Source organism: Paramisgurnus dabryanus, chromosome 7 (genome assembly GCF_030506205.2).
Source record: "Paramisgurnus dabryanus chromosome 7, PD_genome_1.1, whole genome shotgun sequence".
Taxonomy (NCBI): domain Eukaryota; kingdom Metazoa; phylum Chordata; class Actinopteri; order Cypriniformes; family Cobitidae; genus Paramisgurnus; species Paramisgurnus dabryanus.
Genome location: NC_133343.1, coordinates 37318240 through 37334886, shown reverse-complemented (window position 1 = coordinate 37334886; position 16647 = coordinate 37318240). Strand labels below are relative to the sequence as shown.

At 37.7% G+C, this 16647-nt stretch overlaps 1 protein-coding gene across 1 annotated transcript in view; it reads right to left on the bottom strand.

The window, feature by feature from the left end:
* The window catches only part of pdzrn3b (PDZ domain containing RING finger 3b), a 111991-nt gene extending 95886 nt beyond the window's left edge, over positions 1 to 16105 (bottom strand). Inside the window, exons 1-3 of the mRNA XM_065279786.2 lie at positions 15280 to 16105; positions 12155 to 12241; positions 9661 to 9768 (exon numbers count right to left, since the gene is read on the bottom strand). Coding sequence (XP_065135858.2) covers positions 9661 to 9768; positions 12155 to 12241; positions 15280 to 15993 — 909 coding nt within the window. The 5' untranslated portion in view covers positions 15994 to 16105. The remainder of the gene's footprint in view (positions 1 to 9660; positions 9769 to 12154; positions 12242 to 15279) is intronic.
* Between the last annotated feature and the right edge of the window lie 542 nt (positions 16106 to 16647).

The window sequence follows — 16647 nt, the reverse complement described above, 5'->3', positions numbered from 1 at the left end:
TGGCAAAAATCACAGTCAAACAAGCATCGGTTAATGTCTAAACCGAGACAGTCCGAGGCTAGCAACAAATTGCAAAATATAAATTAAAATTAAGTAGTGATTCTCCTGTTTCTATCGATTTACGGTTACAAAGTTAAACGTCCCGTAAGTCCACGTTTTGTTAAACTTTAAAAAAAAAAACTAAACTAAAAACAGACTACCCACTTGGATCGCATTTCGCATTACAGAAGGCGGAAAAATTTCAGAGCCATAATGTAGACATGCTCTTTCTCAACATTTATGACCTGAACACGAAGCTACGTTTTGCAGGGTCCTGATGGGGCCGTGATTAACAGAGCCAGGGTCTGGCCTGCATTACAGAGGGAAACTAGAAGGAAACGACTGGTTATTACTTCACGACCGTAGGTCTGTTAATCAGCCTATTAGCGTTTAATTGAGGGTAGTTAATTAGAGAGGCTTTGGGGTGGGCGGCTCGCATGGTTAACTGGGTCTGACTGTGAAAGCAGCTGGCAGGGCAACCCGAGACTATTGTTACTGATGTGTTTACACAAGCCTGGTGATTGATTGGAAAGACAATTAGCTTTAATTACACCTGCCCTTTCCCTCTCCCTAAACCCTTTAAAAGCTATAAATTATACTACTGACATGAAAAAAGTAGGTGGAATAAAATGCACTGAGATACACTGTTAAAAAAAAGGTTGGTTCAACTTAAAATATATATTTTTTAAAAACTGTTTTGAGTTAAAGGAACAGTATGTAGGAAATTTTTATCAATTAATCATAAAATGGCCCTGATATGTCACTAGACATTAAGAAATCATTTACATTTCAAATACTTATTTCACTGACAACAGTGGTCTGGCCAGGATATTGTCATTTAAAAAGTGGTGTTGCAGCCCTCAAATGATGTTTATGTTGTCATTTTGTGTACTGGCCACCAGTTGTGTGATTGCAGTACCAGTTTTAGCCACAAGTTTTGTGATCGCAATATCAGTTTTGGCTACAATCCTACATACTGTTCCTTTAACTAATATTTAATATATAATATTTATAAATAGTTGTATTAATTTAAAATTTAAAGACAAGCAGGTAACTTACTTTTATAGATTGAACCAACAAATCTTTTTTTACAATGTAAAATCTGACTTAGAGTAATTCTTAGATTAAGAACATCAAAGTTTAATTTCAACCATTCATTTCGCCATGATTTAAATCTTTGATATGGCCTTTCTCAGTCAAGATATCAAGGTTGTAAAATATCAAGGTTCACTGGAAAAAAATATTCATTGAATTTGCTCAATTTTTTAAGTTAAGCGGTTGCACGCAAATAAATTATCTTAATTTAGATATATGCATTTAGTTGAACTTACTCAATTGTTTTAAGTTACCTTAGCCCAATTAAACTAAGTTGATCTGTGTAAAAGTTAGTTAAATTTAGCAATGCTATTATAATCTTATCATGCAAATTTAGAAATATAAAGTATTATACTACAGCAACAGCAAACATTTAATTTTTAAGTTAAAGTAGCATAAAAATCTATGTTTATTCGACAAAAATGCTGCATTTTTTTTTACAATGTGGGTTTTCACAAGGATACGTCACCAACTTAGAACCCATGATACTGCAAAATAGATGTACATTGGCGACCCTGTTTTGGTATTAGCCTTTGGATAAATGTTAGAAGTCATAATAATCCAAAAAGCAAGAAATCCTGTCCAGCAATGCATTTCTTTCCCCAACACATGCACACAAATATACGTACTTCACATATCCACCAACATTGTTTTTTGATACAAGAAAACCCAAGACCAGAAGTGCAGTACAACCATTTTAAGACTTCCATTGGACTTTATGTTCTGTAACAGCTAACCCTGAAATGTGGCTCTCTGCTGGGACTAACAGTCCCTTGTGATGCCGTCTCGCACGCCTCCACTCTGTTGGCCTGTTCAGCTGCGTCTCGAAGAGAGACAGAGGCACAAATCCAATAAAGTCGCTGACAAAGGCCTGCTTCTTGCAATAAGATGCCGAATAACATGTGACACCTCTCAAGGCCCTCAGTCAGAAATAACACAAGAAGCTTGTGACAGATTCTTCACTCACAGATTCCTCACTAAGGATGACATGTGGTGTGATATCTTAGTTGTAAAAAAAAGAGGGTGGAGACTAAACTCTGCAGCCCCATGCTGCTTTGACCCGACGTTGGTACAAAAATGTACAAGCTGGTAATAAAGTCCAGAGGTGGACAAATTAAGGTTAATGTCTTTTCAGTAGAATGGCTACATTAAACTTTTATTGAAGTAATTAAAAAGACTCTACCCATCTAGGATAAACAAATGAAGATAGATGGCATGTGAATAACTTTTCACGATCCAATTTGCAAATGCAAAAAAAACCTTTTCACAACAATCAAACCTACACCATTTAACTCAAAACGTATTTCCCTAAAGCCAAAGTTTAAGACATAAGCTTATAAAACCAATGGCACATTTTATGCATTTTTTGCACCTCTGTCCTTCATTACAGCTGTCTGATCCACTAGGCTCGTCTTAATAATGAAAAGACAAGAATGCTAACAACCTTAGTTCAAAAGGACTAAGGTTTCATCTGTATGGGCCTCATCTTCTCACGACTCTTCACGTATCTGTTCAAGCTGCCAGTCTATTGATGTTGCCACTCACCCCTCACGCCATTTAACGCCAAATCTGACGGCAAGAGCACACTAAAATAACTGAAGGCACCGTTGGGTGTTAAGTGGTGCACTGTGGCAGGGAACTACACTAACCTTTTCCACTGGTGGCACTTGCGCTACCAACTTTTTCAGTTACTGGCGCAAAATATGATTTGGTCGCACATATTTTTTTCAAGTTATATTAAGGCGCTCTGGATAATAATGAACAATAATGAAACTGTATTGCATACAGATATGCTTTTTATTTTACTTGCCATCTTTTAAACCACATGCCTTCTTGTTTTCTTAAACGTTGCAGTGTTTCCCACAGATCTGAAATTTACTTGGTGGTGGTAGCCGGTGAAAAGGGCAATTATTACCCACTGACAAATTATGGTCTACTATACATGTGACGAAGAACTAATAATGTGTGACACAACACAATACTTTGATTTATTGGAAATTAATATTAATTTCACATTATATTTCATCAATCTAACCACCCCAAACTTTCTTTGCCATTAACAAAGCTGACACTGTTTGTCAAAGCACCACAAAAAGACTTACTGTTTTTGCACTGATATATGAAGCAATTAGACCCTTTTATCAAACTCAATATAATACAATACTATGTATAGTATATTAATAGACAGTGCAGGTCTATAGATTATAAATGTGACTGATGTTATGACTGATGTTATAATGGTAATAATTTTTACTTTTACTGCTTTTGCTCTATCTTTCTATTTCTCTCTTGCCGATTTAAAAAGCTTAATCCACTCGTTATTTCAGATTTAAAAGTCTACTTGCTGTCCCGGTGACAGACTTTACATTGCTTTGCTCGTTCAGTGCAATTGGCTTGACATTAGCATTGCTTTTTGCTACAATCTCTGTCCAAACTTAATATGGATATGGTTTTAGAAAATATATGGTTAATTAATAATAAGATTATTAAAAAAATGTGAGAAAGAAAATTCAGCGCGTGGTCGTAACAAGAACCATCGCCATAGAAACCGGAGGCACGCTGAAACTGCACTCGAGCTTTAGCGCGGTAGCGCTCATGGACGTTTTCCGATCGACTCGGGTTATAAACACAACATTAATCAGACTTGGTACCCAAAGTAATTAAACTAGGACCTAACCAGACCCGACAGACCATTTAAAATATAAACCCGGAACCATACGAGTCCCGCGTCCTCAGTAAAAAAAGACCTCTGCTCAAGTTCAGAAACAAGGAAGACACTGCGCTTGCGTCGCGTCCCACCCAATTCATTGAGAAACAGCTGAGCACGCAAACGCACACTGATAGGGAGAGACACGACGTGCTTTCACGCAAAATGAAGCCAACGTGTTGATGGCTCAGAGCACGTTATAAAACGTATTCTTAAGATCCACATTTCTGTTTTAATAAATGCTCATAGTAAATCATAGCATATTGTCTAAAACATTAGGTAGCACATTTGCGACCCATTAAAAATTAGAGTCGCAACGGCAGTTCAAAAGGTCGCATATGCGACCATTTTGGTCGCAGTGTAGCTCCCTGTGTGGGTAACCTCACAGCTATATGAGAGCAGAAGGAGATAAGAAAGCAAAAGTATACTAAAACTCTGGTGAGATAAGAGTACAGTACATTAAAACAGCGTGGGGAAATCAAAACTCTGTACTTGAAAGAGCAGATAAAAGTGCATTAAGATATTAACACGTTACTTATTTTTACATTATCATACATCTTCAAAACATCACCCAGATCTATTCAGCCCACATGTTTCTTTTGTTAATGTCGAGGCTCTTCCTTCACAGATCTTTTCTTTCAGATGGCAAACGCAGCGGTGCTGTTTTTAAAGCCTGGTTGTTGTTCAACCTCTGACCTTTGTCTGTTTGCAGGCTTTTACAAGGTGACATTTACAACCCCGGTCTATCTCCATGACCTTTTCCTACCAAACACCTTCAGTGCTCCTCAAAACAGCTCTTGGACATCAAGGAAAAATACAAAGACACTAAAATAGAGGTAAGTAAAGGTAGAGTAGTTCAGATTGATAACTGAAGATGAATAAATGCTGTACAAAAAGAATATTTTGCTAATTGTTAGTTTATATCAAGAAATGAATTAACTAACATTTACCAAATGCGTAAATGTACCCATGTTAAAAAAATTACCCTGGACCACAAAATGTTTGAAATTGAGATGTATATATAATCTGAAATCTGAAAAACAAGCTTTCCATTGACATATGGTTTGTTAGGACATAGGACAATATTTGGCCGATATCCAACTATTTGAAAATTTGGAATTGGAAAATTTGGAATATTACTAATGATTTTTTTTATATTTACGGTAGGAAGTGTACAAAATATCTTTATGAAACAATATATTTTGGCATTAAAAACTATTTAAAAAAAATTGAATTTATTTTGACTAGGGATGCTAAACAATTAATCGCGATTAATTGTTAGCAGAATAAAAGTTTTTGTTTACATCATATATGTGTGTGAACTGTGTATAATAAATTTGTATAAATAAATGTACACACATGCATGTATATGTTTTAGAAATGTTTACATGTGTATATACATTTGTATATTTATGTATAATTTATATTATAAATAAATATAAATACTTAATATATACATTTTTTTTCCTTAAAATTATACATGAATGTGTTCATATTTATATATATACATATTTATTATACACAGTTTACACACATATGTGATGTAAACAAAAACTTTTATTCTGCTAACGATTAATCACGATTAATTGTTTAGCATCCCTAATTTTGACTCATACAGTGCATTTTTTGGACCCATCTGACTTATGACTGGTTTGTGCTCCAGGGTCCAAGAACCTTGTAAAGTGTTTCCTATTTTCTATGTGAAATCCAAATAAATTATAGCAATTTTGTACTTAATGCTTTTAAACATAATCACATTTAAGACTGTCGTCTGGTATAATTTGGCCGATATCCAACTATTTGAAAATTTGGAATTGGAGGGTGCAAAAATCTAAATATTGAGAAAATTGCATTTAAAGTTGTCCAAATGAAGTCCTTAGCAACACAATACTAATGATAAATATTTTTTATATTTACGGTAGGAAATGTAAAAAAATATCTTCAGAAAACATGATCTTTTGGCATAAAAATAATAATTTATAATTTTGACCTATACAGTGCATTTTTGGATATTGTCACAAATATACCCATCTGACATATGACTGGGTTGTGGTCCAGAGTCCAAGAACCTTATTGTAAAGTGTTTCCCATTTTCTATGTGAAATCCAAATAAATGATAGCAATTTTGTACTTAATGCTTTTAATCAATCACTTTTTAAGGCTATAGTCTGGTATAAAGATGTTTCTCCACCACCATCCCTATGTTCAATCTGAATCTGCAATAAATCAAACCGTCGCAGACAATCACAACTGCTAGCTATGTGTGAAAATGTTCGAAGAGTCCGCAGAGCAAACACAGTACCGTTTTTACATCTTTCTTTATGAGAAAATAAATGTCTCTGCTGAACAAGGCCACTATTCATTCCAAGAATTATTCAAACTTGCCTCTCCATAGCTTAACAGGAACATCTGCCATTACAATTCTCCTCAGACGTCTATGGGAGATTCTAGATCTTTATGGACATTCGACGTACGCGCATGTAACCTCTTTAAGGCTTACACGGCCGAGTGAACACGGGTAATGAAACCCCTTTTGATTTTCCAGATTCACTTATGAGCAATTAAATATTCCTTTTCTTCCTGTTAAGTAAGGCAATAAAGTATATTCACGCTCTCATATAAAGACCAGATGATCCATGCAGTGTTCCTGGCCAGAACTTCGTGTTCTATCAGTGAATCACTCAGCCTTGCTGCTGTCAAAAACATGTGCAGAAAGCCTGTTGAGCATTGCAAATAATTGAATAATTGCCGGTCTATGATATTTTGATCCTTGGAAACACATCAATGCAAGGCAAAACCGTTAGTCCAATAGCTTGAGCTAGAAGTATAGTTCCGTTTGTACGAATACGCGAAGGTTCACGAACAGTATGAGTGACGCATGCACTGTATGTGCACCGGCAGTTTTTTTTACACTTGCATACTTTTTACGCAAAGGTCGAGCATGTAGCCCGGGAGATGCATTTCGTTTTGCTCATGCTTCGAACTTTGTGTACACGTACGAGTCAAATAAACTATGCTTAACATAGCTGTATGTTCGACTGTGCATATTTGTGTGTACCTTCGTATTCGCACAGTCCGATAGCTTAAGCTAAAAGTATAGTTCTGTTTTTTACGAATACGGGAAGGTCCACGTACAGTGCACGTGACGCAAATTTCGTCATCAGAATAGTACCAGATTTTTTTCAGACTTTGTACGTAAAGGTAAAACATGCGGCTTACAGTAAAATGTAGTATGTAGCCCAGGAGATGCATTTCATTTTATCGCATTGCACATGCTTCGAACTTTGTGTACACGTACGAGTCAAATAAACTATGCTTAACATAGCTGTTTGTTCGACCGTGCACATATCTGCATGTAAAATAGTATTCGAATTAGTTCAGTTTTTACGAATACGCGAAGGTCCACGTACAGTGCGCTCGAAACAAATTTCGTCATCAGAATAGTATGCGTGCACTGTATGCACACCGCCAATTTTTTTCAGACTTTGGATGTAAAGGTGGAGCATGAAAATGTAGCCATTTTGTCGCATTGCACATGCGTCGAACGTCTGTGTACACGTACAAGTCAAACAAACTATGCTTAACATTGCTGTGTTTTCGACTGTGCTTGTATTTGCGTGTACATTTGTATTCACAGTCGCACAGTGTGATAGCTTGAGTTAGAAGTATTGTGCAGTTTTTACGAATATGCGAAGGTATTAAACTATGCTTAACATAGCTGTGTTTTTGACCGTGGCGTATTTGCATGGACATTTGCATACATGTAAAAAAACTAAAATATACCTTGACATGCCACACAATTTGAGACAACGTTTTCGTCCATATTATAAACCTTTCAAACTAAGTTACATGCAAAAAGGGTAATCATTAAGTTTTTGGGGTTTGTTTTAATCCTCAAGTATGCTGGGTTGGGGTGAAGATCATAACATCCCTTATGAGGCTTTAATATGTTGAAAGGTGCTAAACCTCAACACGATGTTTACATCCCAACATCCAAGCACAACTGCCAAAGAATGCATATGAAACTCGATGGATATAGTCTAGTGAGAGAGGAGATGAGTGGATAATCCAAATGATGGATGAAGAAGAGACAAAAGAGCGCAGGGATTTAAAGGGCTCTCCGGTCCATCACGACTGTAAAGGATGGGACTACGGGGTGTTGGTTTAGCTATGCACAATGGAGACTACAAAAGCAACAAAACTGCTGTGAGCCATTGTGCGTTAAGTCTTCCCCTATGATTATATTTCTACAGAAAGTCATTTCTCAAGTTGACAATTAAATATGCGATACCACCTAAGGCCCTAACGTAAAGCTAGAATCCATGTTTCTGTCTTAAAGAGCACAATATGACCTCAGGTGTCAACCATTGATAACAAAGCATTATTCCAGGCTTTTCAAACATTTTACAAAGTGGCAGTAAATCTCCTAAAGGAAACAGAAAACGTTATTCGCATGTACACATGATCCAAACAGATAGCACTGGGTGGGAACAGCTTAGCATTGTGGGAGAGAGTTTCTGACTGTAAATTATGATGGTTATTCAATAAAGTGACCTTGGGCTTAGTACCTCTACGTATTTGCATCATCTGGCATGCACGCTGACTCACTCTAAATATTAACAAGACAAAGACCAAAAGTGACATTCTAGGTCTTGTGCCATCCTAGAGCAACATATCTTCCTTTATTGAACAAAACGAAAAGCCAAACCTGCCATTGATAACCCTTCTCGAATATCTTGGCATTGTTATACTGATTTGTTGCAGAAATGTAGGTGACATCTACAAAAACCACAAGGAACACTCAAATATCATGCTATAGATTGCAGCTGGCACGCTAAATACGCTGAAAAGCTTCACTCGCTCACTGCCTCCGAGTAAATCATACTGGCACGTTTCCGGCACAAGCATTAACTTATCTGGTTCTCATACGTCCTCCAACGGGCCAGTTTACTGGTCTTAAGTCGCTAGGCGCCTACTGCATTACAGTCGACTTCGGAGGTTGAATCTACCCGTTGTCTCAAAGGCTTAAAACTAACAGTGCCACCAGTGGGATTTAAGACACTTATGTTTATAGTGCACCACATGTGTCTGCTCTAAAAAAGTGGTACGCTGCGTCCCAAACCACATACTTCCATACTATATAGTAGGCCAAAAGCACTACTTCTCCTACTCTTTGCCTACTATATAGTATGGAAGTAGGCGGTTTGGGACGCAGAGGTATACTTTTTCTTCACCTTAGTAAACTAAATACAGCACATACTGTATTCATTTAAAAGAATGAATAATGAAAAGTAGTGCCGCCAATTAATCTTGAGGATTAAAAAAATGCAGAGAAGTTACGAAACGTTGACGTGGAATCGACCATTGACTACGTGAAGTGAAAATATTTACATAAACTTAGCCAATCAATCGTAGAGACCCAGACCATACTTATAACACGCTTCAATGCATCCGTTGTCGCACACTCCCTCGGCTATAAAAGCAACCTTTGTAGGACTGACTTTTTATGCACCCTCAACAGTGACCACCAGGCCTTTTTAAACAGTCAGATTTTGTTCAGAAGTAAGAGAGAACATATTGACCCAACGCCAGCCAGGAAGGATCTCTTCACAAGTCAGTAAACACCATTTACCATTATACTTACAAACCTGGAAGAAAGTCTCATTGGTTTTTAAGAGGGATCTTGTAAAAGCAATTACAAATACTGTACAAAATACCATTCTCTTAAGGCACTGCACAATAATTGTACAGAGAAAATAAGAATACGTTGCACTTCACGCCTTAGGACACGGCATTAGGCTTAAAACGCAGGGTTTTACCTCCATTATCCTGTCATGGATCTGCAATCCCCCTTCCTTGTCTGCCGGCCCATTCTCCACAATCTTCGACACAAAGATTCCTTCATTCGAAGTGCCATCTTTATTATCCTGTAATCCAATAGCAAGTCAGAACAGTTAAATAAACCAGTAAAAAAACAAATAATTCATACCAAATGGAAAAAAAATGGGATATTTTAGTAAAGACAGATGTACAGATGCCTGTTGCATAATAAAGGAACAAACTGATTACGCAAGATTATCAATTTAAAGCAGGCACTCCCTTTAAAACACAGCATCCAAAAAACAATTGTTTGCAGGTGTGTAAAAAGTTTGCAATGTGTGTATCTCTCTGTAAATACGCTGTAAATAATAAGACATTGAGTTTAAAGAAGGTTGCTAGCTGCTAACAGATGTAACATGTGGGAAAACTATTCGGGAGTTCATTATAATGAAAATATAACCTGGACGGGGGGTTACAACGAAGCCCACAGCAAAATATTGTTCAAGACACCCCTCAACCACATCAAACCGCATTAACCCATGCGCCGTGTTGTGACACTGTGCCGTAATTTTTAATGGCATACTTGAGAAACCACAGGAAGTCAAACCGTGAACTCTGCAGTTAATTACTGGAAAGCTTTTTCCTCTTTCCCCTTAAATTACAACAAAAACAACATCCCCAGTATTACATCCCCAAGTATTGTTTGGTTATGCTATAGAAAGAAATAAAACCTATGTACTAAAACCTATACAGTAGGTACAGCGACCATCCATGGCAGAACCATAACCAGTTTACATGCAATGCCGATTAACAATGCTGTAACAACTTTGTTGCGAATGAGTTCAAGTGAACTCTATTTGGGCGTGCACACCAAAGCTTTTTTACGCTTTAATTAAACCGAGCCGAGCGCTTTGATTGCTGTGATACTTCTGCTTTGTTTATCAGTCGTTGAACGATGCGCCAGTTGGTTATTGTGATATTTGTCCTGTCCCTCCTCCACAATGATTGGACGGCCGTGTGAGAACTGAGATTGATGAGCTAAGCTTATCATCCAAAGTTAAATATTTTATTCAGCGCTAAGTGCTGAAAAACCACAAAGAATCGGCTTTAAGCACGAAAAAAACGGCAGCTGTGGCTTTTTTTTTTAAATGCTGCGCTTCCATTGGAAACAATTGAAAAAATACGCCGGCCGCCGGCGTAAAAGCTATGGTGTGCACGCCCCCTAATACTTTTGAAACAGTGACTAGGTAGACAGCTTAATAGGCTTTGAAACAGAGCTATGGTCTCACGAGCAGACAGGTCAGGTGCCATGTCAACCATTTGCTAGATAGGGGTCATGGCCAGGTTGAAGTAGTTGTACAGTTGCCTGGAGAGCCATTTGTGTTACACATAATAGCGACTGACTTCTTCCACTCCTGTTAGCAGAAACTCAACCACAGCAATTTGTGCTGTATGCCATAACTGTGCTGTGTGTTTTTTTTTAATGTGACAGGACACGTCGTGGAAACTTGGCCTTTTTAATGGTTTTCTTCATGAAGTTTTAGTGTTTTAAACTGCGTCACGTTTCTATTTAAACAAACCACATGCAAGTACACATTAAAGAGTTTGGTCCTCTTTCACACTGATATGGACTCCACAACTACATGGGTGGACCAAAGTACCAAAGTGGCCCAGTATACAACGGTACCCTAAAGTACCCTTTAAAAAGGTCTAATCCATTTAGGTACAGATATGTATACATTTGGTGGCAATATATGTACCTTTGAGGTACTAATATGAACTCTTTGGTACCTATATGTGCATCTAAAGTGAATCTTTAGTTGAAAAGGCATACTTTTTGAAAAGGTACCACCCCAGTGACAGCTAGGGACCATTAATTCTGACAGTGTATATATTAGGGATGCACCGATACCGATACTGGTATCGGGTATAGGCCTCGATACCACATTTTCTAAAGTACTCGTACTCGTTAAAAGTCCCCAGATACCAGGGATCGATACCACGGTCTGAGAAATGTCTCTGTTTGAACGGCGTTAAGGGGTTAATGCCTCTTGTGTTGTCCAAAGAGGCAGAGTTTACAACAAACTGGAAAACTAGTCCCTTGTTTTTTTGTTAAATTATATGACTAAAGCTGTTACCTGTAAATTTAAATCATGTTTTTCATTAAGTACTCGGTATCGGCAAGTACTCGTATTCCAAAAAAGTGGTATCGGTGCATCCCTAGTATATATTTCCCATTTTCAATTGTGACATATCCACAGCATTTAACATTAATTTGATCAAATGCTACATGGATATTGTACTAAAATATACTTTTAATGCACTTTTTTGAGCTCTTGTTTATCTTAAAATGTTACTGTATGTATTTAACAAGGGGAGCATTTCCTTTCCCATGCATGATGTAAATAAACAATCTCCGCTGCCTTGTAAATCCTTGCGTTGCAACCAAAATAGTCAAAGTGAGGTCAAAGATGTAAATCTTTCTAGACTTACCACACATGGTCTTCCTCCAACAATATTGAAGCCTAAAGATCCAGACTCCCGATGGAGTATTGCAGTATAACTTTTTGTCTCTCCACCCTGTAAAAAAAAACAATATATAAGTTTTGGACACACTACTGTGCACACATACAGTTCACAATATAACCACATACAATGATAAAAACTACTTGCAATCAAACCTGACAGAGATCCCAAAAAATCAGATTTTTAATCAGATTTCAAACCACATATGAATGTGGTTTGGACTGCGTTTCAAAACATCTGATTTTATGTGGGTTTTGCCGTTTAGACAAAAAACGAAACTGATCAGGGAAAAATATTACGTTTTAATTCCCTTTGGGAATAAAGCCTTTTATTAAACCCATTATTTCACACATAACTATCTTGAATTTAAAACATATGCACTGGAAGTCCAAACTAAACACTGGATTACTATCTGGGAAGTGAACATTTTAAATGTCCAAGGCTGCTGTAGACATTTCATATCTAAACCTTTAGGATGTGTCTGTATTTCTCTTAAATTAAGTATCAAAGTTTACATCTTAATGTGGCCAAAAGTGGTGTGTGACCACAAGTAGGGAGGTGCACCTGTTACAGTCATTAAATGTTCTGCGATCTAAACACAAGAGCTGTTAATTGAACAGGGCTTTAAGGGTTAAGGCCTTGTTCCCTGCTTATTTGGTGCAGTGTAATAATACATTCGCACCAAACAGCTCACTCAACAGATGAACAACCTCGGTACATGAAGAACCGAATGGTGTCAGCATTTTATCCCTTGCTGAAAAAGAGTGGCACTGCGACTAAAACAGCTGTCATTTCTGTGAGCCACAGAATACAGCGTCTAAATATATTACAAACATCAATGGCATGTACAGTGTCCCCTTTACTATCTTTGCTGCATGTACGCAACCTATGTCTCTTACTGAGGAATGCACCAGGTCATGGGAACAAATCCCATAATTCCATGGGAAACAATGTCTATAGAAGGCAGCAACAACACTTAAAATAAATATGACTGTTGTTTGGTACTGCCATGTCATGCTAACACCTCAGGGTTTGAAGAATAGCTCTGCATTTAATCAATAATATGTTAGGTGATGATGACTTAAATTGTGAAAAACAAATAGGGGGCACCATTCTATAAAAACTAGTATTCTTAAGTATGAGTTTTGCCTTAACCAGATGTCCTGATCTCGTCTTTGAGTCAACCATGACAAATCCATCGATAACTATGTTATTGTATCATTTCAGCCTTTTACTGTGGCATATTGGCGTAATAATACAAAACGACACGTCAACAATCTCAGTGGTCTCTCATCCAATCAGATTCAAGGACCGGAACAAACTGCTGTATAAAAATAAAAAAAAGAAATGCTTGATGCTGACATGATACCAAACTAAGTGGTATCACTTTTTCCTTAAGAGCAGCTGGATCAACAGCCCAGCCTTCAGCAGACAGGCCCAATCCTGCAGATGTCAGCTCCCCATCATCACCCTCCTTTCTCTGGCTCTGTACCGCTTCAACTCACTTGACCGATGAACCATGTGATGAGAATAACAAGAGAGACTACATTCCCCAACAGGACAGCAGTCACTGGTACTAAGACATCATTCAGGGCCCATAAACATGTTCACTGGGAGATTTAAGATTGTGTACTCCCTCACAGAGCGGTCCATGAAAGTTATCCGTCTTATCCTGTACACCCTGACATTTTTCCATGTTCAGGTCCTGAGGTGAGAATTTTAAGTCACTGTAAATTTGAAGGACATGACACATTGGAAATAATCTGACAGCCCTTGGTTTTGCGGTACTATGACAATGCTATGTTTTTGAACAATTGCAACGGCGGTACCATGATGGCAGGACATGCTCCTGCTGAAAAACAATACAAATACCATTATAATAATAAGCCTTCAGCTGTTTACCGTTAAACCCATTACAAAATTCCTTTATGTAGTGTATTAGGCCTTATCCCAGTAGGATTTAATGGTGTTATATTGGTTTCCATCCGCCAGATAACATCCCCACAATAGAACATTACACATCAGGGACCCACAGCAGCCATTATAGTCTTCATTAAAACCAATACAATTCCCATTATAATCATTACATCCATTAGAATTTGTGTGATGGTTTCTATTATATTTTTCCGAAGGTATCATGGTTATTCTCTGAACTAAAAGAACGGAAGCTTAAGCATTTTGACAGGTTTTACTTACTATGCTTGATGTTAATCATTTTACCTTGAATTAACATTTGCGAAGCCCTCACAGAAACAGCGGCAAACGGCCCTTAGGAAAATTAACCACAGTTTTATTATAGAAAAAGTGAAGTTAACATGTTTTGATTTAGCATATGTATTATATTTTACTCAATTAAACTATGAATATAAAAATATAAAGTATGCTAAAGCTTCGCATGCACGGTTGTCGGCGTAATCCTACGTCATGGGCAGTCGACCAATCAGAAAAAGTATTTATGCCTCGCGCTTGACGCGACCTATGGACGCGACTTGACCAAGATGAGCGTGCCGCGTTTAGTAATGACATTCAATTCCCACAGATTTAAACTTTTAAATTGTAACTAAAATTCTTACTAAATCTAAGTAAATAATTAGACTGCGACTAATCTTGACAAAGTGAGCAATACTGAAGAACACATTAATCTAACAGTCCACATGAAAAATAGTGTGCTAGTTTACGTTTACTATAGTAAACTGTAGTAAGTATACTGTAGTATGTTATTGTAATTACTACACTTAGTTAAAGTATACCATAGTATTTTGTATTATAGACCATAGCTAATGAAATGATAAACTGAAATAGATCCTGTAGCATGTATCAAAAACAACATAGCCTACCCAGGAATGTTTACTATAATTTACAAAAGTAAACAAGTATAGTAGTTTACTTCAAGTATAGTTTACTTTAATAGTTAGGCAAGGCTCGAAGTATTTTTGTTACAGTTTACTATAGTAAATACTAAATTAGGCTATTATATTTTTTTCCTTTTTTTGTTCTATTTTTGTAAGAAAATATTTGTTTATTTAGAAAAAAAAATCCATTGCAAATTTGTAATAGACATGAACTGTTGCCATCTTTAAAAGTCTTCTTACCTTACACGGTGGAGCAAGACTCTTGGACAGCGAGTCAATCCTGGCGCTGTATTCAGTGAATTTCTTCTGATACTTTAGCGCGGTCATCTGAAGCTCGTTATGAACCGCCGACAGCTGAGCCAAAAGCGATTTCTCTCTTTTACCCGACTTGAGAGCTTGTTTTTTCAACTCCTTATCCAAACTCACCACTTTCCCGTGCAACGCACCGTTGTGCACCTTTAACGCTTTCAAACAGCAGTGGTCGTTCAACTTTTGCTCCTTGTGCGTGAGCATCAATCCGCATCCATTCTCGCATATACCGACCGCCCTGTAATCGCACGACTCGCGCATGTGAGCATCCATATCTTTAAGATTCAGCACCTCGTTGCATCCTTTATTCCTACATTTGGCAGGGGAATAATCGCACATCTCCGCATGCTCCGCCAGATGCTGCAGTTTCACGATCTTCTCGCAGCCACGCGCGTGATTGTCACATTTGATGTCTAACTTTAATATTAAGTTTTTGAGAGGGAGGACGTGGTTGAGCTCTTTGGTGGAGATCCTTTGGCATTTGACGGGGCAGCTGCTCTGCTGCACGACCCAGGGCAGCACGCAGCCGGCGCAGAAGACGTGACCGCACGGAGTAGTGAGCGGATCCTCCAAAACTTTATTGCACAAGTTGCATTTGAAGTCCGGGTCCACGGCACCCTTGAAACGATCCAACTCGAATCCCATTGTCGTGAAAGTAAAATCCAAAGAACCAGGCGCCCACGGAGTAATACAGAGGGTTAAGTCATTAGAAGAGCTCGAAGCAACTGCGTAGAGTACGAGCACTTCTACTGACTGATCGGATGGCTTGAGACTTCCTATGGGGGAGAGAAATGTTGTAGATTTGGATACCGTAACGATTTTAGAAGCTGCGCACTAGAACGCGTAACGCGCACTTAAAAATGCAAAAGTGTGTAAAAAGTGTGTCAGGTGTGCAAGGACAAAGTGTACCAATAAAAGAATGTATAGATTGAATGCACTGCAAGTCATCTGTCAAATCCATCCGTGTAAATGACAATGTTTCTTATACATGCATGCATGCATGCATGCAAACAATACAATAAAGTTTGCTTAGGTTTAAAGCCAACTGGGGTTGAGTTTTCTCAACTGGGGGCTGGGGGGCCCAAGATGTATTTAAAATAAAATTCTTTAAAATAAAACAAAACATTAAAACAAGCTAAACATTCATTTATTTCATAATAAAGCAATAGCCTATAGCAAGTTACAGTTAGAATTAAGTAAAAAAGTGAAAGTTGGACACCTCTGGGTTGTCAAAATTGTAAGATGCCCATAGGGTAGTGAACTACATAATTGCATTACTCTGTAAGGACAGCTGTGAAC